At 58.5% G+C, this 19184-nt stretch overlaps 1 protein-coding gene across 2 annotated transcripts; it reads left to right on the forward strand.

Moving 5' to 3' along the window:
- Positions 1 to 394: 394 nt before the first annotated feature.
- Positions 395 to 15433, forward strand: UNC13D (unc-13 homolog D). 2 transcript variants are annotated; one of them, XM_086473587.1, is made up of 32 exons: positions 395 to 451; positions 3064 to 3096; positions 3350 to 3457; positions 3868 to 3927; positions 4205 to 4271; positions 4355 to 4532; positions 4897 to 4941; positions 5386 to 5454; positions 5653 to 5722; positions 6064 to 6168; positions 6501 to 6593; positions 6846 to 6949; positions 7219 to 7336; positions 7947 to 8071; positions 8341 to 8431; positions 8711 to 8767; positions 9191 to 9288; positions 9530 to 9581; positions 9907 to 10037; positions 10379 to 10499; positions 11084 to 11227; positions 11421 to 11519; positions 11947 to 12153; positions 12304 to 12372; positions 12670 to 12749; positions 12985 to 13090; positions 13170 to 13241; positions 13365 to 13448; positions 13747 to 13867; positions 14457 to 14580; positions 14994 to 15199; positions 15311 to 15433. In XM_086473587.1, the coding sequence occupies exons 1-32, from the start codon at positions 395 to 397 to the stop codon at positions 15415 to 15417; spliced, it is 3201 nt and encodes a 1066-aa protein (XP_086329713.1). In that variant the 3' UTR covers positions 15418 to 15433. The 2 variants fall into 2 exon arrangements, with proteins under 2 accessions (XP_086329713.1, XP_086329714.1); XM_086473588.1 differs by having other exon boundaries at positions 15314 to 15433.
- Positions 15434 to 19184: the final 3751 nt, after the last annotated feature.

The raw sequence follows: 19184 nt of genomic DNA on the forward strand, positions 1-19184 counted from the left end.
GTTGCTCCCACCCATCCTCCCCACCATGCCCTTTCCCTGCCAGGCTCTGCCTTCTCAGGACTGTTTCTGGCCACTTGCTTCCAATTCCTTCTTCACAAATAATAGCAGGGACGGGATGTGACACCTTTCTTTTGCCTCCACCCCTTCTGTGCCGTGATGTCCCCACCGACAAGGGGCTGCCCACGCAGGACAGGGTGGTGGGAAGCAGGGCTGGGGCGCCTGCGTCCCCCTGCTGCTCTCGAAGGAGGCCTGCTGTACGTTTCCGCTCGCTAAAATGGCCATGGCGAGATAAGGTCTGTGGTTTCCTTTGAGCATGCGAGCGAGGGGGAGAGGCGGCAGCGGCAGGCAGAGCTGCAGCCGCTCCCCTGCCCCGCACCGAGCCTCCACCCCCGAGATGGATGCTGCTGGTGAGACCCCCATGGGGACCCTCCCCGGGCAGGAGAGCCCCGAGGTAGGTGGCCATGACCCCAGGGGGAGTGCGTTTGGGGCTGGGGAGTGTGTTTGGGGTGCGATGGCCCTAGGGAAGGGGTTGGGGTGGCTGTGCTCAGGGGACCCTGGGGTGCTGAGGCTGTAAAAGGGGGATGATGAGAGAAAAGGGACCAAGTCCGTGTCCTGGCCGGGATGCTTTGCAAAAGCGAGCGATGAGTGGGGGTGGGGATGTGGGGGTACCCTGCCCATGCAGATGTGCACCGGAGGGCTGTGTATGGGGTCAGCTGCAGCTCCGTGCTGGCGCTGAGCGTCCACTCTTAGCTTGGCTACAGCTTCCCAGTGCCTTCCAGCCACTCTGGGCTCTTTGGTGCCAGTAAAACCCCCAAAGCCCTGCTCTTGGCCAACCCAACCCAACCGACTTCCTCTGCAGAAGAGAAGTTCCTCTTCAGTGGCCGGACAGACGGCGTCCCTCTGTCTGCCTCTGTGGAGGTGGGACCCGCAGCTCTGCCCAGCGCTGCTGGGAGCGTGTGGGCACGATCCCCTGTGCTGGACTCCCAGGATGATTCGTCCTGGTGGTGTCCCCTCCCAGGGACTTGTCCTCCCTCCTAAGCGCGACCGTCTCCGCAGCCAAGCTGACCTTGTGATGGTGCCACAGCTAACGGAGGCGGGGGGGGGGGGGGGGGCGATGCTGGTGGCTGTATCCAGACCTGGATTTGAGCTGGGCTCTTGGCGTGGGGATTAGCAGCAGTAAACACATCCTTGGTGGCTCAGCTCAGCTTTAGCTTAGCCAGTCCCGTGCACATATGGGTGAGCACAAAGCAGATCCTGCAGCAGCCGTCCCTGATGGCAGAAGGGAGGAACAGGGAGCTACCCCCCTCCCCCAAATCCACAACGATTCCTCCTCCTGCCATCCCATGCGGCCCCGCTGCGGGGCAAGGAGCAGACACTTGTGCTTCGCTGATGAGTAACAGCATCAGAGAAATTAAGTCCTTTATCTCTCCCCTCTGTTCTTGCAACCCTGCTGTTGGGCTGCCCGGGAGGGGAGGGCAGAAGGATTTGGGATGGGGCTGTGCACGCTGTGCCCTGGTGCAGGCAGGAACAGTACCGGGAGCAAGGGAAGGCGGAGGGTCCCCTGGGCAGGGACAGGCAGGAGCCCTCCCGGGTGCAATTCCCCTTTCACCACAGCCCCCAGCACCGACCGGTGGTTAGAAGGGTCATGGAGGCAGGTGGGAGAGAAGCAGCTTGAGGGTTAAACTCACCAGAGTTGGAAGAGTTGAATTTAGTCCAGATGGCCGGGGGATTATGCCAGCCCTAGATTTGCCATAAGCAAATGTTGATGTTCCAGCTCGGGGCTGTGTTTTTATTCTATTAGGGGGATCTTAAGGTCATTTCGGGGCCTGGGCTGACCCACAGGTAGGGCTCATCCATCCATCCATCCATCCTCACCAGCCCTGGCTGAGCGGGGCGCTGGGGCCGTGCCCGGCGTACGTCCCTCGGCACAGAAAGGGCCAAACTCGTTTCAAAAATTTCCATTATATTTTTTGGGGTCACCACATGGTACTCCCAGAGGCTCCTGCGCCGGGAGCCATAACGGATGGCACAGGGGCACTGGTCCCTCTCCCTCTGGCTGCGTCACCCGGCTCGTGGCAGTGGCAAAGTCACTGTCACCAGGCCAGGCTCCGTGGCAGGAACGAGTTGCTCAGCTGTGGTAGTGCCTGAACCTAGACCATGGTTAGAGCAGCAGATGTAGGATGGGCTCAGCGTCGGTGTCGGGGAGGGAACAGGGGCTGAGAGCTGGCATCTGCCAGGGAAAAGGCTATTTTTGGCAGAGATGGTTTGGTTTCCCAGCCGCACCCAGGCGGGGTGAATGGGAGGTGACATTTGAGGTGGGGAGGAGCTGGGATGAATGGGAGGTGACATTTGAGTTGGGGGACAATGGGGGCTGCAGGAGCAGCAGGACCCCCTCCCCAGCTAGCCGCGGGGCTGAGCAGCACTGGAGCCGGGCTGTGCCTCATTGCGTGGCACCGTTTTAATTTAATTACCTTTTGGAAAGTGAATACCCTTGCTGGTCATCCTTCAAATGAGAAATGGACCTTCAGCTCAACAACGAGCAAGGCACCGTTGCAGCAGCACTCGTTTTTCTTTCTGGCAAGAGGTCTCAAGTCACAGATTCCAATGGCTTTTTGGCATCTCCTTGCCCATAGCTGCCTTGCCCAGCCTGCAGCTCCTCGCTGCACTTTGGCCACCTGCCCTCTCCCTTGGATGGTTTGCTCTCCAGCCTGGTTCCTGCTGGGCATGGCTGGGCCACAGAGCAGCTCTGTGGGGCAAGAGGCGGGTGGCTGGCTTTTAAAGCCTCCCTATGGGTCCCCCTAAATTGCGATTGCCATTCTTGCTGCCCCCTCCTCAATTAATGGGGCTCGGGGGTGCTGCCCTGGCGATGGTTGGTGGAGGAAGTGGTCCCTTGGCCATGGGGTGTCACAGCATCCTTTGGGGCATCCTACCCCGATGGGCTGTGGATGATGCCACCCTGTCCCGGTGGCCCTGACCTTCCCAGCCCTGCCACTGTTCCCTCCTAAAACCGTCCTCTACCATAAGACCTGACAGCAAACCTCTCTGCTTCTCTTTTTTCTCTAGATGGATCTGTCCCACCGGTTCTCCAAGAGAGAGGTACGAGCGTGGCTCTGCCACAGTCTCCCTTGGTGGCACTGGTGGGGGTGGCAGCACTGCTGGAGCTTGGGGACATGGCGCAGCTCCTGAAGATGCTCCCCAGGGACAGCCAGTGGTGGCCAGGCAGGGTGGCTGCCGGGAGAGGGGTGGCAGGGACCAGCAGGGAGCTCGGGGAGCTGCAGGGGGGGGAGCACCGGGGGGGATGCACAGAGCTGTCCTGGCCCCGCGCGAGGTGTCGGTGCTCCCCCCGCAGCTGGCCCTGCTCTACGAGGAGGTCCTCTACACCATCCGGCACCGCCTGGGCAAGCCCGAGCACCACCACATCGCGGATGCCCAGGAGCTCTACGCCTACGTGCAAAAGGTGGGTCCCTACCTCCTTGGTGGGGTCCCCAAAACCTGTCCCCTGACATGTCAATCCTCCCAGCTAAAGAGGATGGAGGGGGAGGCTATCCTGGTTAAAAACTTGGAGGGAGTTTTTTAACAAGCACCTGAAAAGGCGTAGCAGTAGTGTCCAGCTGGAGGGCTGGGACAGCTGGGGGCTGGGAAATATTAGCCTCAGGGAGAAATATTTATCTTAGGCTCGGGATGGTGGGAAGAAGGCTCTTTCTCAAGAGCTTTCAGCTGGTCCCCAGCCCTTGTGCTGGGCTCCTTGCTCCTCTCCTCTCCCGTTGAGCTGCAGCTGGCTCCCAGGGAGCGGAGGGAAGCCCCTGGCTGCTCTCCAGCCGCCTTTAACAGGGCAACATCCCTCCCCGGCCCTGACACCTACCACAGGCTTTCGGCATGGCTGCGGAGGAGCACAGCGTCATCATGCAGCAGGTCAAGGAACTGGAGGTACGCAGCGAGACGGCATCTCCCCAGTAAGCTGTGGCCTGGGGGAGGTCCCCACATTGGGGTGGCGCTGGGGGGGAGGGGGGCTGCAGTGCCTCCCAGCCCCACTCCATGTTAGGGCTTTGGGGTACGGGGTGCCCTGGGCTGTGCAGGAGGAGTCACCCAGGAGCTGTTTGCTGGCACGAGCAGCAGCTGACGATGCAACCCTTCTCGAGCCCCATCCTTCCTCGTGGGGTTGGTGACCCCGCATTAAGCATTTTCATTTTAAATTTTCTTCCAGAGCCCGATTTTTTGCCTGAAAGCCACCGTGAAGGAAGCCAAGGGGATTTTGGGTAAAGACGTCAGTGGTAAGTGGAGGTGGGTGGGTGTCCCCTGGGAAAAGGGACAGCTGCTGCTCCCGACGGGGACTTGCACGCCTCCACCCTCGCAGGGTTCAGTGACCCGTACTGCCTGCTGGGCATCGAGGCCAAGAGCCAGGAGCAGCCCCACCCCGACCACAAGAAGCGGATGAAGGCTGTGGTCAAAGACCTCATCCCCGAAGACCAGATCCATCGCACACAAGTCATAAGCCAGACCCTCAGCCCGGTGTGGGATGAGACATTTATCCTGTAATCTGCCACCCCTTGGCTTTGCTCGTTGCAGGGCTGGAGGGGGTGCCCAGGGGTCTCAGGGTGGGGGGGTTCACTACTCACCCCAACCAGGAGTTGGGGCTCTGCTGGGGTGATGCCCACTGGGGCTTGCCAGGCTTTTAGTCTGACCCATGCAGCAGGTCCAAGGAGGTGAAAAAACCAAAAGTGTGGCAAAAATCCTTCCCTTGGGGGTCTCTCCCACCGCTTCCCCAGGCTGGGCAGGGTGGTTTGGGGTCTCCCCCATGGAGCAGTCTCCTGCCTGTAATCCCCAGCTTTCCTGCCTGCTTGCTGCCGGTCCCTCGGATGCTGCTCAAGTAACAATATCCCCCCCGGTGCCTTGCAGGGAGTTTGAAGATGTGGAGACGGCCAGCTTCCACCTGGACATGTGGTAAGCAGCAGCAGCAGCCCCCGGCCAGTGACCCCAACCCCTGGTCCTGAGCAGGGTCCTGCCTCCTGGGAGTCTCCCTGGGGTGGTCCTTCAACCTACACCCTTTAAAAAGCCCCAGAAACCCCCTGGGGGCCGCTTTCCCCATCACTTTCTGCTGGAGCAATGCACAGTGCAGGATGTGACCAGCATGAGCAGAGAGACCCCAGGCTGGGCTTTGCCTGGGCAGGACTGATCCTGAGCCTTGATTTTATTCATGGAAAGGAGCCATGTGCAGATTTTGGCTGGACAGCTGTTCTGGGAGGGGTGGCCTCAGTCCTGACACGTTTCCTCCCCTGCCCCCAGCAACTTCCCTTCTCCACCATCATTGCAACTCCCTGAACTGGTTTGCAATCGCCTAAATTTCCTCTTTTCCCCCACGGCGGGTTTTGCTGCCTGCCCTTGCAGGGACTCGGACATGGTGGAGTCTGTGCGGCACAAGCTGGGGGAGCTGACGGACCTCCACGGCCTCAAACGGTTGGTGCTGGCATGGCCCGAACGGCTGCCGAGGAAAGAGGGTTCAGAAAATGCACATTTGCCCACTGGATTTTAAAAATTGCTTTTGGAAGGAGGGAGGAAGGGAGGCGGGTCTGTGTCGCCCTTCTTCGCCCAGACTGCAGGTGGGTCACGGCTGCAGGAAACCTTTTCACCCCCTCCTTCATTCATGCCTTTCAGGATCTTTAAAGATGCTCGAAAAGACAAAGGGCAGGATGATTTCCTGGGGAATGTGGTCCTTCGCCTGAAGGTGAGCCCCACGGTGCATTGTCTCCTCCAAGCGACTCCCCAGGCACCAGTTAAACCTCACGGGGTCCAGGCAGGATCCCAGCCCTGCACCAGCAACGAGCTCACCCAGGGTCCTGGCTCAGAGCCGTAAATTGATGCCAGGTCCCTCAGTTCGGTGGCTGGTCCCTCAGCCACTCCTACATGCTCGCCCAGCGATTATACATCTTTTATTTTTAATCCCATACTAGAGTTATCCAATAGAGCATCTTCCTGCCCCATTAACGCAGTGGGACCTGGTCGCTGAGTGGGAGCCTTCCTCCAGGAAGGCTGCCCGGCGCTTCACCCTTGTCTCTGTGCGTGCAGGACCTGCACTGCTGGAATGACCAGTGGTACCAGCTGGAGCCACGGACGGAGACGTACCCCAACCGGGGACAGTGTCACCTGCAATTCCTGCTGACTCACAAGAAGGTAGGAGAGGATGGGGAAGGGAGTCCCTTTCCATTGCCTTGGTGGGACGGGGGGGGTCCCTTGGGGGCCAACCTTGGGGTCACTGATCCCTGCCCTAGGACCAGAGGCACCAGCACCAGGGTTTGCATGTGCTGGAAACCAGCTCAACCCTCCCCTGAGCTCCATGCCAGCATGGGGACCCTACTCCTGGTGCACCCGCACCCTTTGGCTCAGCTTCAAACGGGGCTTTCTGGCCTCATGCTTTTGGGGCTCCTGCGTGCCCACTCTCTGACTGCGTTCCTGCGTGTTCAGGCAAGTTATGGTTATTGCTTCTGGGCCTTGTCTCTTTTCAGAGGGCCACCACGAGCAGCCGGACACAGCCGAGCTACACTGTCCATCGCCACCTCCTGCAGCAGCTGGTGTCCTATGAGATCCTTCAGCACCAGGTACTGAGCGGGAGAAGCAGGTCTCCAGCAGCTGGGCTGGGATGAGGGCTTCCTTTGGAGCCCATCACGCCTGGCACGTTGCTGCAAGGAGATGGGGAGGAGGGTTGGGGTGATGCCTGCCTGTGCCTGGCGCCTTTACGGGGCACCCGTTCCTCCCGTGGTCCTGCAGACACCCCCCACCCCAGTGCCTGCCCCCCTCCTCTCAGACCAGCTTGCTCCAGGCCACGTCACCCTCCTTTTGCATCCTTGCAGGCTGGCAGCATCGCCTGGGACGGGGAGCTGAGCAGGCACGCCCGCACCGTGCTGTACCTGCACGCCACGCAGAAGGATCTCTCCGACTTCCATCAGGTCATGGCGTGAGTACCCCACGCCTGGGGAGCCACAATGCAGCACCGGAGTGGGGGGTATCAGGGGCCCCAGTGCCTTCCCTGGGGCTGTTTGACCACAGGCAGTCTCTCCCATGAGCTCAGCATGGCTCACGTTGCCCCCTGCCCCAAGCACCACCAGGAGACCCAGGTCCTGCCCCTGCACTCCCAGCTGTAGCCATAGGCAGGGGAGCTCCATGCTGGCCCCTGGGTGCACCTCAGCCCCCGGAGGCTCATCCCGGCCTCTCCATCCTCCCCAGGCAGTGGCTGGCGTACAGCAAGCTCTACCAGAGCCTCGAGTTCAACAGCAACTGCCTGCTCCACCAGATCACCAGCATCGAGTACCAGTGGGTGCAGGAGCGCCTGAGGCCAGAGCAGGTCAGGGGGCTGCAACACCACACGGGGGGGCAGAGACTGGGCAAACACGCCCATGCACCCAACCCCGAGCCTCTCCTCCCAGCTCCTGGGGCCGTTTCCCTCCCTGTGTTCCAGGAAGAGCAGGAGCTTGTTGGGTATAGGGGTGTCGGGGCAGCTGGAGAGCATTTCTGGGCAGAACCAGACACAGCGACCAAGACAACCCACGGGTCAGGGGGACCCTTTGCCCTGGGGGTTTGTTCCCCTTCTCCACAGAGAAGCCCTTACCCTTTGCACCGACATCCCCCTCCTCCATCGCTGCCATCAAGTCAATCACAAGCCCTGCAAAACTTAAATATGACCCGATTCCTACTTTTCCCCACCATCTTTCCCAGGGCATACCAGCACCCTGCTGAGACTCCGAATTTTTCATGCATAGCAATGAGGTTTAGGTGCAAAGCTCAGTTCAGCCCCTCCAGAGAGAAGTTACCCAAGGCACTGAGGGTTTTCCCATCCGTGGAGCAGGCTAGAAAGGAATGGGAGCCACCAGATCCCTCCACCATGGTGCCGTGGTCCTGCTGGCATGTCTGTCTGCTGCTGAGGAGGACAGAGTGTGTTCCTTCCTTCTCCCCAGAAAGCAGAGCTGGCCGAGTCCTTCCAGTCCTTGCTGACTTACGGAGTCTCCCTTATCCGGAGGTACCGCATCATTTTCCCCCTCTCTGTGCCGAGGTCCCCAGAGAGGCTCCAGTCCCTGCTCCGGTGAGTCGAGCACTGGTGCCACCTGCGCATGGGGTCGTATGGCCGGGTCACCATGATGGACAAGGTTTTAAGCTTGATCAAAAACCTGTGTGAGCCCTTTCTGCCCCCTTCTAGGCTGCTGTGACACTTGTCCTGTCCTGTCCCTTGTCCTGGGCTCCCTGTGGGGGATGTTGGGAGGGGACAATCTATTTGGGTAGGGTCTCTGGGCAGAGAAGTGGTTGTTTCTGATGGTCTGGTGCTGGGTTTCACTCGAGGTTCTCGCTTTGCAGGGTCCTGGTCCAGATGTGCAAAATGAAAGCTTTCCGTGAGCTGTGCACGCTCAGCCCTGACCTCCCCCAGATGGTCTCCATGGCGCTGAAGGTAGTGGGATCAGGGGTCTCACCCTCCCCAGCCCCGGGGAGGTGGGACCCTGTGGCTCTCTGTTCCCATCCATCCCCTGCCCAAGGCCCACACCTCAGCAAAGCCACAAGGGTCACCATGGGGCAGGGGGAGAATACCTGCCCCTCTTTAACCTGCTGGACCCAGGCTGTGGTTCCCACCACATGGACCTGGGTCCTGATCATACCCAGGGGACAGGGAGAGCGAAGGGCTTTGCTCCTCCTGCTTCCCTGCCATCACAGCAGGACTCCTCTCTTGCAGTCAGGCACGACAGAATGGTTTCACATGAAGAAGCAGCACCTCCAGCCTATGGTGAAGGTCAGTTCCCATCTCTGTCTCTCTGGCATTATAAGAAGCAACTTGCTGGGCTTGGGGTGGGAGGCCCAAGGAGGTGGGAAGGCAAGACTGAGACAAGGCTTCTCCAGTTTTCTGATACAATCAAGGCATTTGGGTTTTCAGCTTAAAAATACTGTGAGCCGTGTTACCTGCAGCTGCTGAGGCACACTGAAGCTTAAGGCCTTGGTGCAACACTCAGGAAAGCAGGGGGTGGTCCCCAGCACAACTGTGCAAACACAGGGTGACAGTGGATGTTACTGACAACTTCTTGGTTCTCCTGATGTGGATTTATAGATAGCTTGCTACCCCATGAGAACAAATCACAGAAATAAATCAAATCAGAACGGAGCCCAAGTCATCTCAAAATCACTGAGCATCCAAAACAAGCTGCTCCTTCCTTTGCAGAGCATGGAGGAGAACGGCAAAGCCTTGTCCAGACTCCTCCTGGAGGTGATAGGAGATCTCCAGCAGTGCCAGAAAATCTGGAATAAATTCTTCATCAGGTAGGTTTCGGAGCTTGATCCCCCGTCATCCACCCTCCCTGGGGTCAAGAGCAACAGGGCACTTTGATGACTCATTCCTTGGTTCTTGGGCTCCACAGATAGCACCTGTGGTCCCGTCTCTGCCTCTCAGAGCTGTATTGTCCTCTCTCTTATGACAATGGCATGGTCTGGGAGGGTTTTCCGGACAGGGTTTGCTGGGCTATGGCCAGCAGGCTCCTGACTCCCTCTTTCTCTCTCGCAGCACCTTGAAGTTGAATGTCTTCTTCATTGCCTACCTGGAGTTGGAGAGCCTGGTGAGCAAGCCTGGGTTGCTCTACATTCAGGGGACTAAGGTCTAAAGCCAGGTGGAGTTTTTTGGCCACGCTTCAGGTGGCAACTCGTTGTTGCAAGCCTGGAAAGTGAGCAAGCCGGGGAAACTCTTCATCTTTCCCTGCGTGTCCATAAAGCGACTGTCATCTGCTTACTTGACCCAATGAATCTCCTGAAGTGCCACCCAAAAGGAAGTGGAGTCCCCTGAGCTGACCCTGACCCCGTGGCTCCAGAGAGCCCCTAGCAGACCAAGCCTCCCCAGCCAGACCCTCGCCAAGGGCTGTCTCCCCTTCCCTTGCTCACTGCCAGGTCGCAGAGCACGTCCAGGAGCAGCTGCGCGAGATCGACAGCAGCATGTCCAAGCCCACGGCCGAGAGCCTTTTCCAGCTCTACATGAACCTGCAGGAGCTCTATCAGATGAAGGACTTTCTCCCAAAGAGGTATCCAACCCGGAGAGAAGGGAGATGCCAAAGTGAGGGAAGGAGCAGTCAGTTGAGAGGAACTCCAAATCCTTCCCATTCACCTACATCACTAATTGCACACCAGACAGACCAGGCTGTTGGTGTCTGGTGTTGATGTGGGCATCACCAGAAGGGTTTCAGGCTTGTCTCTGAGTGGGGTTGATGGAGACCTCAACTTACAGACACAGAGAGGTTTCTCCTTAGCAAGGTGCTACACACTGCCTCTGCCTCGGGGCAGTTTCTTGTATGTGAGAACAAGGAGGGGTGATGGCCCCGTGCCGTTGCTATACAGTTAGAGAAGCCGGTGCCTTCATCCACAGGGATGGACCTCTGGCTCTGGGCAATTTCCACCAGTGGTTCAAGGAAGCCGTGCCCCAGTGGCTGCAGAAGGCCTACACCATCGCGCTGGAGAGGGCACAGAGAGCCATCCAGATGGACCAGGTAACCCAGGGAGGAGAACATCTCCCTCCATCCTTCGGGGATGCTCCAGCTCCTTCCACGCCATGCTGCTTTGCCTGGCTCACAGCATTGAGACCACCACATAGGTGCCTCTTGCAGCCCAGGAGCAGTCTGGTTCCTCTCCCAAATCTATAACAAAGGATGTGGTCTCCTGGACCCACCCTAGCCCCACACCATATCCCCATGTCTCTTCCCTCACTGCTTTCTGGCAGACCGAGCGAGCTGGTGAGCCTGCACTTGGGCCATGCTGCGAGCATCCCCTTCACTTCTGACCTGTAGAGAGGGGAGGGAAGGCAGCCGTGGGGCTGTGGGCTCCTCACCGTGCTCTTCAGTGCGGTCCAGCAACTCTGGGTTGGAGTATAATGGAGGACAGCCCGGTGCAGGAAGCTCAGGCTGCTCCATCCATCCTCATCTCCTCCACTCTCCCAACGTGACTGGATGATGACACTAGGATATATGGCGCTGATGACGGGCCAGAGAGCCCCAAAGCAAAGGAGCAGCTCTCCTGTCTGGGATGGCTTCTTTCCAGACAAGCTAAGTTGCATTTATTTTCTCTGCCCTCTCAGCTGACACCCTTTGGGGAACACAACAAGCACAGCACGTCCACCGTTGACCTGTCCACCTGCTACGCACAGATCGTGAAGACCTGGCAGCAGCTCAACTGGCCGGACCCCGAGGAAGCTTTCATGATCATGGTGAAGCTCGTGGAGGTTTGTACACTGGGCCCTACTGACGGATGCAATGCTCACGGGCATCAGCAGCTGGAATTTTCTCTCCTGCTCTTGGAGACAGATCCCAACGAATGGGGCCAGCATCCCGTGCTCATGTGGTGGGGTCCCCTGGCACCGTGGTGGTCCCTATGCTGCCCAGCTCAGTCCCGTTGGCTTTTCTTCTGTCCTGCAGGACATGTGCAAAATCGCCCTGATGTACTGCCGGCTCATCAAGGAGAGGGCTGAGGCTCTGTCGCTGAGCGAGCAGAACGAGGGTGAAGCGGCCAACAGGGTTGGTATCAGGCAGGGTCCGCTGCTCAGGGAGAGGCAGGATTTGGCCGTGGTTTCTGGGCAAAGAGGGAGATGAGCTACTGAGCACCCAGTTGACATCCCAGGTCTGGGTTTCATGGGGATCAGTTGGCCACCGGTACGCATAAACCTGGAAAATCAGGAGGGAAATGGTGTAAGCAGGGGGAGCAGATGGGGATGGGGATGGGGATTGGGATAGGGATGAGGATGATGATGATGGTGGGGTGGGGATGATGATGAGGGTGGGATGGGGATGGGGATGAGGATGATGATGAGGGTGGAATGGAGATGATGATGAGGGTGGGATGGGGATGATGATGAGGGTGGGATGGGGATGAGGATGGGGATGGAGTTAGCAGGGGATGCACCGGGGGGTGTGGGACACCCTGAAGCAGACCCACCTCCCCCAGCTCTGCATCGTGGTGAACAACATCAAGCAGCTGCGGCTGCTGATCCTGAAGCTGCCGTCACAGCTGGACTGGGCGCAGCTGGAGCAGCGCACGGGGGCCGTCATCGACCGGCAGCAGATCCAGCACACGCTGCACAACCAGCTCGACAGCACCGTCTCCTGCCTGGACCATGAGGTCCGGGACGTGGTACAAGCCCTGGCCACCAAGGTGACCACCTGCCACTGACCCCCTTGCCCCTCGTCTGGCCTGAAGTGGGGAGGTTTCACCTAAGGGGGCCTGGAGACAAGGTGGACCTGGGCATGGAGAAGCTGGTGCAGAGGACAAATGCCAATGCCTCCGTGCATTTCTCCCCGGCAGCTGGAAAAGGGCATCGCCAGACACATCCAGGAGCTCTCGTGTTCCAACGACACCCGGGACCCCGAGGATGTAAGTACCTGGCCTGGCCCCTTCTGGCCCATCTTTTTCAGACAATAATCCTTGTCCTCGCATGGGACACACCAGCAATGGGGGCCCTGACCTCCATACAATTCATTTGATGCCCATGTCAGCAGCAGGACCAGCCCAGGCACAGCCTGCCCACAACCTCACTGTGGGTGGGAGCCCCTCTGGACCCCCGCCTGCTCTGCTAGCTCTGGCCAGCGGCGCTCCACCTCTCTCCCCGTTGTGCCCTGCTGGATAGGACCCCTCCGTGCCCTTCCCAACACCCTTCTCCTCTTGCTGCAGTCCATCATCCCACTCATGAAGTTCCTGGAGTCGGAGCTGCAGTATCTCAACGAGCACCTGGTCCAGGAGAACTTCAAAAGGTGACCGGGGCCCTGGGGATGCATGGCAGAGGCCAGCAGTGTCACTGTCCCTCAGCAGGCGTGTCCCGCCAGCCCCATGGGGCTCGGAGACATCCCACTTTGGGTTTGGCTGCTCAGATGAGCCAGAGGAGCCAGTTCCCTTGGGGGCTTTGCAAAGCCCCTCAGCTGAAGACCAAATTCCCCAGCCCACTCCCCTGCACCCTTTGCTCACAGCCTTCCTCCCTCGCCCCCGCAGCCTCCTTGCTCTCCTCTGGCATCACACCTTGGTCGTGCTGTCGGCAGCTGCGGGGCAGCAGGTCCCCTCAGCCCAGCACTACAAGAAGCTGCACTGTGCCCTGAAGGTACCAGGGTGTGGGGGTACAGGGGTTCCCCGGCAGGGATGGGGGTTTGGATGCCAACTAACAGCATCCTTCTCCCCAGAGCCTGGAGCTGTGCTTCCACGCCGAGGGCTGCGGGCTGCCCCTGGAGACCCTCCACACTGCAGCCTTCCTGGTACAGGGTGCTGGGGATGGAGGGGGGTCCCCAAGGGTTTCCTTTGGGTGCTCTCCAGGGAGGGCATCCCTGGGCCGCAGATCCATCCTAGTGCTTGATCATCATCTCTCGCCCTCCCTGCAGTCCCTGGAGACTCACCTCGCCCTCTGCTCTGCCACCAGCCGCAAACTCATCCAGAAATACTTCAGCAACAGGATCCAGCAGCAGGTAGGAGTCAGGATGGTGCCCCCAGCCCCTTCCCACATCCCTCCCTTGCACACATGAGGCTGCCTGGCACAGCCTGCCTGTGGAAACATGAGATTTCTCCACCACCCTCCCAGTCCTGGGGCTGTTGGGGCTGGTTTTGTCCCAGTGGTGGGCAGGACAGAGTTCAGTTGCATCCCGGAGGATGCCCATCACCCCCGTGGTATCCCAAAATGCCTGCTCAGCCTCCACCAGACCCTGGGCATCCCCTCCACAAGCGTGCTGAAAGGCAGCACCGTTATTCTTGTACCCCACCCTTCAGCTGGACACCAGCTCGGAGAAGTACGGGGCTGTGACGATCAAAGCGCTGTACCTCCCTTCAGAGCAGAAACTCCGCGTGGAAGTGCTCAACGCCGTCAACCTCATCCCACTGGACTCCAACGGTGGGTACGAGCGAGCTGGGGAGCCCCCCTGCCCTGGGACCCCCTGCCCTTTGTCCCTGATACACCCTTGGGTAGGAGAGTTGCTGCCAGTGCTTGGAGTAACGGGACTCTGTCTTGATTTGCTTTTGCATCCAAGGTGGATTTGGGGAAGACAGGGGGTTATTGCACTGGTCTGGGGTGGTCCAGTGGGATGTGGAAGGCAGGACCAGGCAGGACACTGTGCCCACATCCCGCTGCCTTCCATTCGCAGCACAAGCCAGCAGCCAGGGCAGGCGGATTTTTTTCCGTCCTGCAAACCATGTCTCAGACAAAAGAAAAGAAGCCAGGGTGACGAGGGATAGGTTCTCGAGTTGGCTGTCATTTGGGGAGGTCTCCAGGAGAGGTCACTCCTCTTGCAGCCACTCGTGGCCGATCGATGCGTGGGCAGGGTGGGGGATGTTCCCGCACCCTCCCAGGAGCGTGGGCTGGGCTGGGGGGTGGTGGTGAGGGTGCCCTGATCCCCCCAGCCACCCCAGTGTGTCCAGCCATCCCAGCTGGGCCCGGTCACCCCCAGCTGAGCAGGAGGGGGCTGACGGCTGCACCCCACCAGGCTCGAGCGACCCCTTCGTCCAGCTCACCCTGGAGCCCCGGCACGAGTTCCCTGAGGTGGTGGCCCGGACCACCCAGTGCAAGAGGAACGAGCTGCACCCCCTCTTCGATGAAGCCTTCGACTTGTATGTAGGGGCTGACAACCACTGTGTCACCCCAATCCCCACAGCACACCCCCCCGCCCCATCCCCCCCCCCCCCCCCCCCCCCCCCCCACTTCAGCTGAGCCCCTGCTATGGGGCTGCTGCTCTGGGAACTGGGTCCTGCCCTGGGATTTCACCCCCTGCACCCCACTGGGGGCTCAGCTGTGGGGTGCCACGGTGGGAGCTGGGTTTGGGATGCCCCAACTCCCCCCAGCTGGTGCAGGGCTGTGCTGGGTCTTTGTGTTTTGAAGGGGCTGGGGTCAGTGCAGTGATGGGGAGGTTGGCTTCCCACGGAGCATCACCCTGGGAAAGCCTGTTTGGTCTCTGGAGGGAAGGTTGAAGTTCAGGACCAAGGTGGTGGGACCTGATGGTCCTCTGCATCCCATCCCCCTCCAGCTTGATCCCTGCCGAGAAGTGCCGGCAGGAGGGGGCCTGCCTGCTGCTGACCGTGTTCGACTATGACACGCTGGGGTCCAACGACCTGGAGGGCGAAGCCTTCTTCCCCCTCTGCCGCCTGCCGGGCCTTGACGCTGAAGAGGACCAGGCTGACGCAGGACGGGTGCCCCAGACCCGCCTCCCGCTCACCCACCCCAAACCCACCGGTACGTGGTGCCGCAGCCGGGCTGAGCCCTGCCAAGCCCCTGCTGGCCCCGTGGTGTGGGGAGGGAGCTGCAGTGAGCGTCTCCCACCATCGCTCCCCTCCTCTCTGGCAGGAGACGAGATCCTCCAGCTGCTGGAGTCCAGGAAGGGGGACAAAGAGGCTCAGGCCTTCGTTAAGCTCCGCAAGCAACGAGCCAAGCAGTCCAAGGAGACAGAGTGAGGGAGGCGGAAGAAGAGCATCCTGAAACAAGGGGTCCAGACCATGGGACCCTGGGAATTTTGTTGGTGCTGGAGCCAGAGCCGTCCTCAGGGGCTGGAGGGGACAGAGGATGTCCCCACCACCTCCCACTGCCCATCTCACCCCCCCACCTTTGGGTAGCGATGCTCCCATGAGGCTGGGGAGGGTGGGCATGCGGTATTTCAGGTGATTTCTTTGCCTGGCTGACCTAGCAACACTACAGGGGGGATCTGAAAGTGTGTGGCTGTCCCTGCCCGTCCCCCATTAGCTTGTCACCCCTGGTGTCGCATCTTCCAGCCGTGTCCCCAACCCTCCTGTCTGCAACAAACACTGCATCAAGGCAATGCAAACGCATCGTCATTTATTTGCGGTGGGGACAACACACGGCCAAACCCGCCTTTTTTCTTTTTTCTTTTTTTTTTTTTTTCTTTTTCTTGAGGATAAGCCTCTTATTTTAAATTAAAGGCAACAAAGCTGATGCGTGGGCTGAGTTTATGCAGGGAGTGCTTTAGTGCGACGGCCCTGAGCCGGCAGCAGTGGGACAAGGCATTTGGGGTATGGTGGGGGCTGGTCCTCTCAATGGGGTTAAACTGGGAGGGGGCAGGCGGCTGCAGGATTTCAGGGGGAGGAGACAGCACACGAGTGATTTCGTCCAAGTTTCCCATTGGAAAGGGGATGGCGCTGAGCCCTGCACCGCTGGCAAGGAGCTGCACTGGCACTGGGAGGCAGCTGGATCCCTTGCCCAGGGACCAGCTCGGTGGCTGGCACCAGCAGATGCCTTTTCCTCCCCTCCCAGCGTTGGCTGGACCCTGCAGGCAGCAGAGGCTTTGGTGAGGGCTTGGCCATGCTGGATCGGAATCAAGTAGCGATGTTTTGAGTTATAGGCCGTTGCAAACTATCACCTACACCGAGGTACAAATCAAAAGGCTGGGGAAGCTGGTGCTGCCCAGTGGTGCTGGAGGCAGCAGGGCTGAGCACGCAGCACGGCCGGTGCCCGTCAACCTGCGATGGAGCCGCCAGAGCTGGGTTTTGGCCTGTGAAAAGCCCAAAACACATGTAAGGCCCCGGTCTGGCTCAGACACGGCAAAAGGCTTTTAGGATGGGCAGTGCCTGGTGGTTTGGTGATGAAAAAAGGGCCCCAGGCAGAGATGTGTGTCCTCGGGGCTGCACGGTGCTGGGCAAGAGGGGATGGGAGCAGGAGCCATCCCTGCCCAGCCTGGCACCTCCCTGTGCAGCCAGTCAGGCTTCATGGTTTGGGTTTGGGTTTTGGTTTTTTTGTTTGTGGTTTTTTTTTTTCCCCCCCCTTCTTTTTAAAAATGTGCACAGCTTTTGTGTGTGTTTTTGTATTTTACCACCGATCCTACCGACCTCGGGGTGCCTGCTGGAGCTGAAGGAGCCTGGGAGCTGGCTGGAGCCTGGGCAGCAATGAAGCGCATCGCAGCCCCGTCAGCCAAACCACGCAGCACTTTGGGCTGCCGAGAGCCCAGACACAGCAGGGGGGGTCCCCAGTGTTGCCCCCAACCTCTGCCAGGGACCTGGGTCCCTCTGGCTACAACACCCAGCAGTGGGCATCTCCGCAGGGTGCATCGCGTGTGGGGTGACCCACGTGTAAGTGCAAAAATACCCAGCAGGGGAGGTGGTGGCTAACTATTTCCTTGGGTTTTTTGGGAGCATGTTTCAGCTGTAATTATTACTAATTATAAATCTGGAGCTCCCGCTGCCCCAACGCTGCAAGGGGGTGGCTGTATTTGAGCTGCAGTGGGTCCCTGGGAGCTGCCACGTCCCAGGGAATTAAAAGGATCACTCTCCTGGGTGCCTGAGCACCAGCTGCTTTCTCGGTGGGCTGGGCAACTGCCGGGTCAATTCAGGTCACAATTCAGGTCAAGCCCTCGATGAGGGGGTGGGGAGCTGGAGGGGGGAAAGCTCCTTTGGTATCTGTGTGACATGGTCAGGCTCAATCAAACCCACAGCAGGAGGGATTAAGGCGCTGCTCGCTCACAAGGAAGCCATTTGCTGGCTTTGAGCACTCATTTCAGTCCCCTCTCGTAGCTCTGCAGAGAAATATCCGGGAGAACAGTCCCTGCTTGCGGAGGAGATGCTGTCCCAGGGCATCCGTCCAGCTCTGCGGCTGCTACTGCTCCCGGAGGGAGGAAACCCCACGCCTGCACGCCGCAGCCAGTTTGGTGTGGGCACCCGCTAGCGACCTGCCCCGTGCTTTATGGCGAGGCTTAGCTCTGTGGGGCTGCAGGTTTGAACACGGGTTTAGCTTATTTTTAGTTGTACGTTTAAAAATTGCTGTGCTCTGGGCTGACCATCACCCAGGCTGTCCTCGCTGCAACAGACAGCACGTCCCAGTGAGCCGGTGGCAGGGGCTAACCTCTGCTTTGAGGCTGTTGGCGCTTCATTATCCAAGGTGTTTTAGCTTAATTTTTGCTCAGCTCACGGCAATTGCGCGGGTCTTTTCCACCCCAAAAGAAATCCTTTACAGAGGAGGACTAATAAACCTTAAACGATCAGAGTGTAACTAACCCTGTGGACCAGGAGAATAGCCTAAGCACTAAAAACTATGGCTTGAAGCACACAAAACTAGCTCCTGACAAATGCAAGGCTGAGGAAGAAATCCCCATCCTCATCATCTTCATGCTGGTGAAGAGTCCCAGCGCAGGCAGAGTGCTGCAACACAGGAGGGAAGGGGGGCAGGCACTTAAAGCTACCAAATTCATTGCATTACTAATAATCTAAATTGGGTGACTCAGATTATCGTCGTGATTGGCCTAAGGGTAAGTGCTTGATGCATCTCTGAAGCATTAATTAGGCCAAAAATAAAAGGTAGTTCTTGGATCCATATGTAAGGCCAATGGGTGCCAATGCATGAAACTAAGTACTAACAATTTAAATGTTCGTGTCCTCCCCAGCTGCACAGGCACACAGGGCAGGCAGAGCTCACCTCTACCCAGCCTGGCTCTTGTGGGAGACACTTAAGAGAGATCAATCCTTGTCCAGACCAAGAATCCGGGTGACAAAACGCTCTTTGCTCCGCGGTTTTACCATTTCCAAAGGAGCCCCCGCCCCACCTAACCACACCACATCGACTCTCCCATTGCACCTCAGTCATAAAGGTGATGGGCAACCCTCCTGAAAAGGGGGCTTTATCCAGAAGGGAGCTCGGGAAGGAATTATTCTTGACTGTGCGAAAGGGAGAAGGCACAACTGGCCCCGGAGATGAACTTGATCTGTTCTTTGGAGGGCTTCACGGCGCAGCGTTCTCCACCCCTCCCCAAGCCCCAGAGCAGGGCGCAGAGTTGCACATACACCCGGGCACGCATGCGCGCACACACACGCACACACTGCTTTATTAGATATTTTTTTTTTCTTAGCAAAAAAATAAAAATTTATTGTCCTCTAAAAAAAAAAAAAAAAAAATCCATCCTGCCCTTGGAAACTGTGACACAGATTGAGTTCTTTCCAGCCCCACATGCAAATTCACTCTGCCAAGAAAAGAGTCTAAACCAGGTTTCCGACAGCCAAAACACATATTTACAGAGTACGAGAGAACGACAGCTGAAATCACAGTTCTATACATGGAATCAACAACACGTTTTACACACCACCGATCACCATTCTGCCAACTTCTACACAGACTAGGGGCGCTTCTGCCCAGTGCCCTTCCTCCTGGGGAAAGCGGGGAAGAGACTGGTCAAGAATTGCCACCAGAAATACTGCAGTGTGTATTATTATTATTTTTTTTT

The sequence above is a fragment of the Leptosomus discolor genome, chromosome 15, assembly GCF_034619465.1.
Source record: "Leptosomus discolor isolate bLepDis1 chromosome 15, bLepDis1.hap2, whole genome shotgun sequence".
Lineage (NCBI taxonomy): Eukaryota > Metazoa > Chordata > Aves > Leptosomiformes > Leptosomidae > Leptosomus > Leptosomus discolor.

Bases quoted from the DNA above. Each gene is read 5' to 3' on its own strand.
- UNC13D (XM_086473587.1), top strand. From the start codon at position 395: ATGGATGCTGCTGGTGAGACCCCCATGGGGACCCTCCCCGGGCAGGAG. The intron at 4,533-4,896 runs GTAATCTGCCAC...GGTGCCTTGCAG, and splicing joins TGGGATGAGACATTTATCCT to GGAGTTTGAAGATGTGGAGA. The intron at 12,750-12,984 runs GTGACCGGGGCC...TCGCCCCCGCAG, and splicing joins GTCCAGGAGAACTTCAAAAG to CCTCCTTGCTCTCCTCTGGC.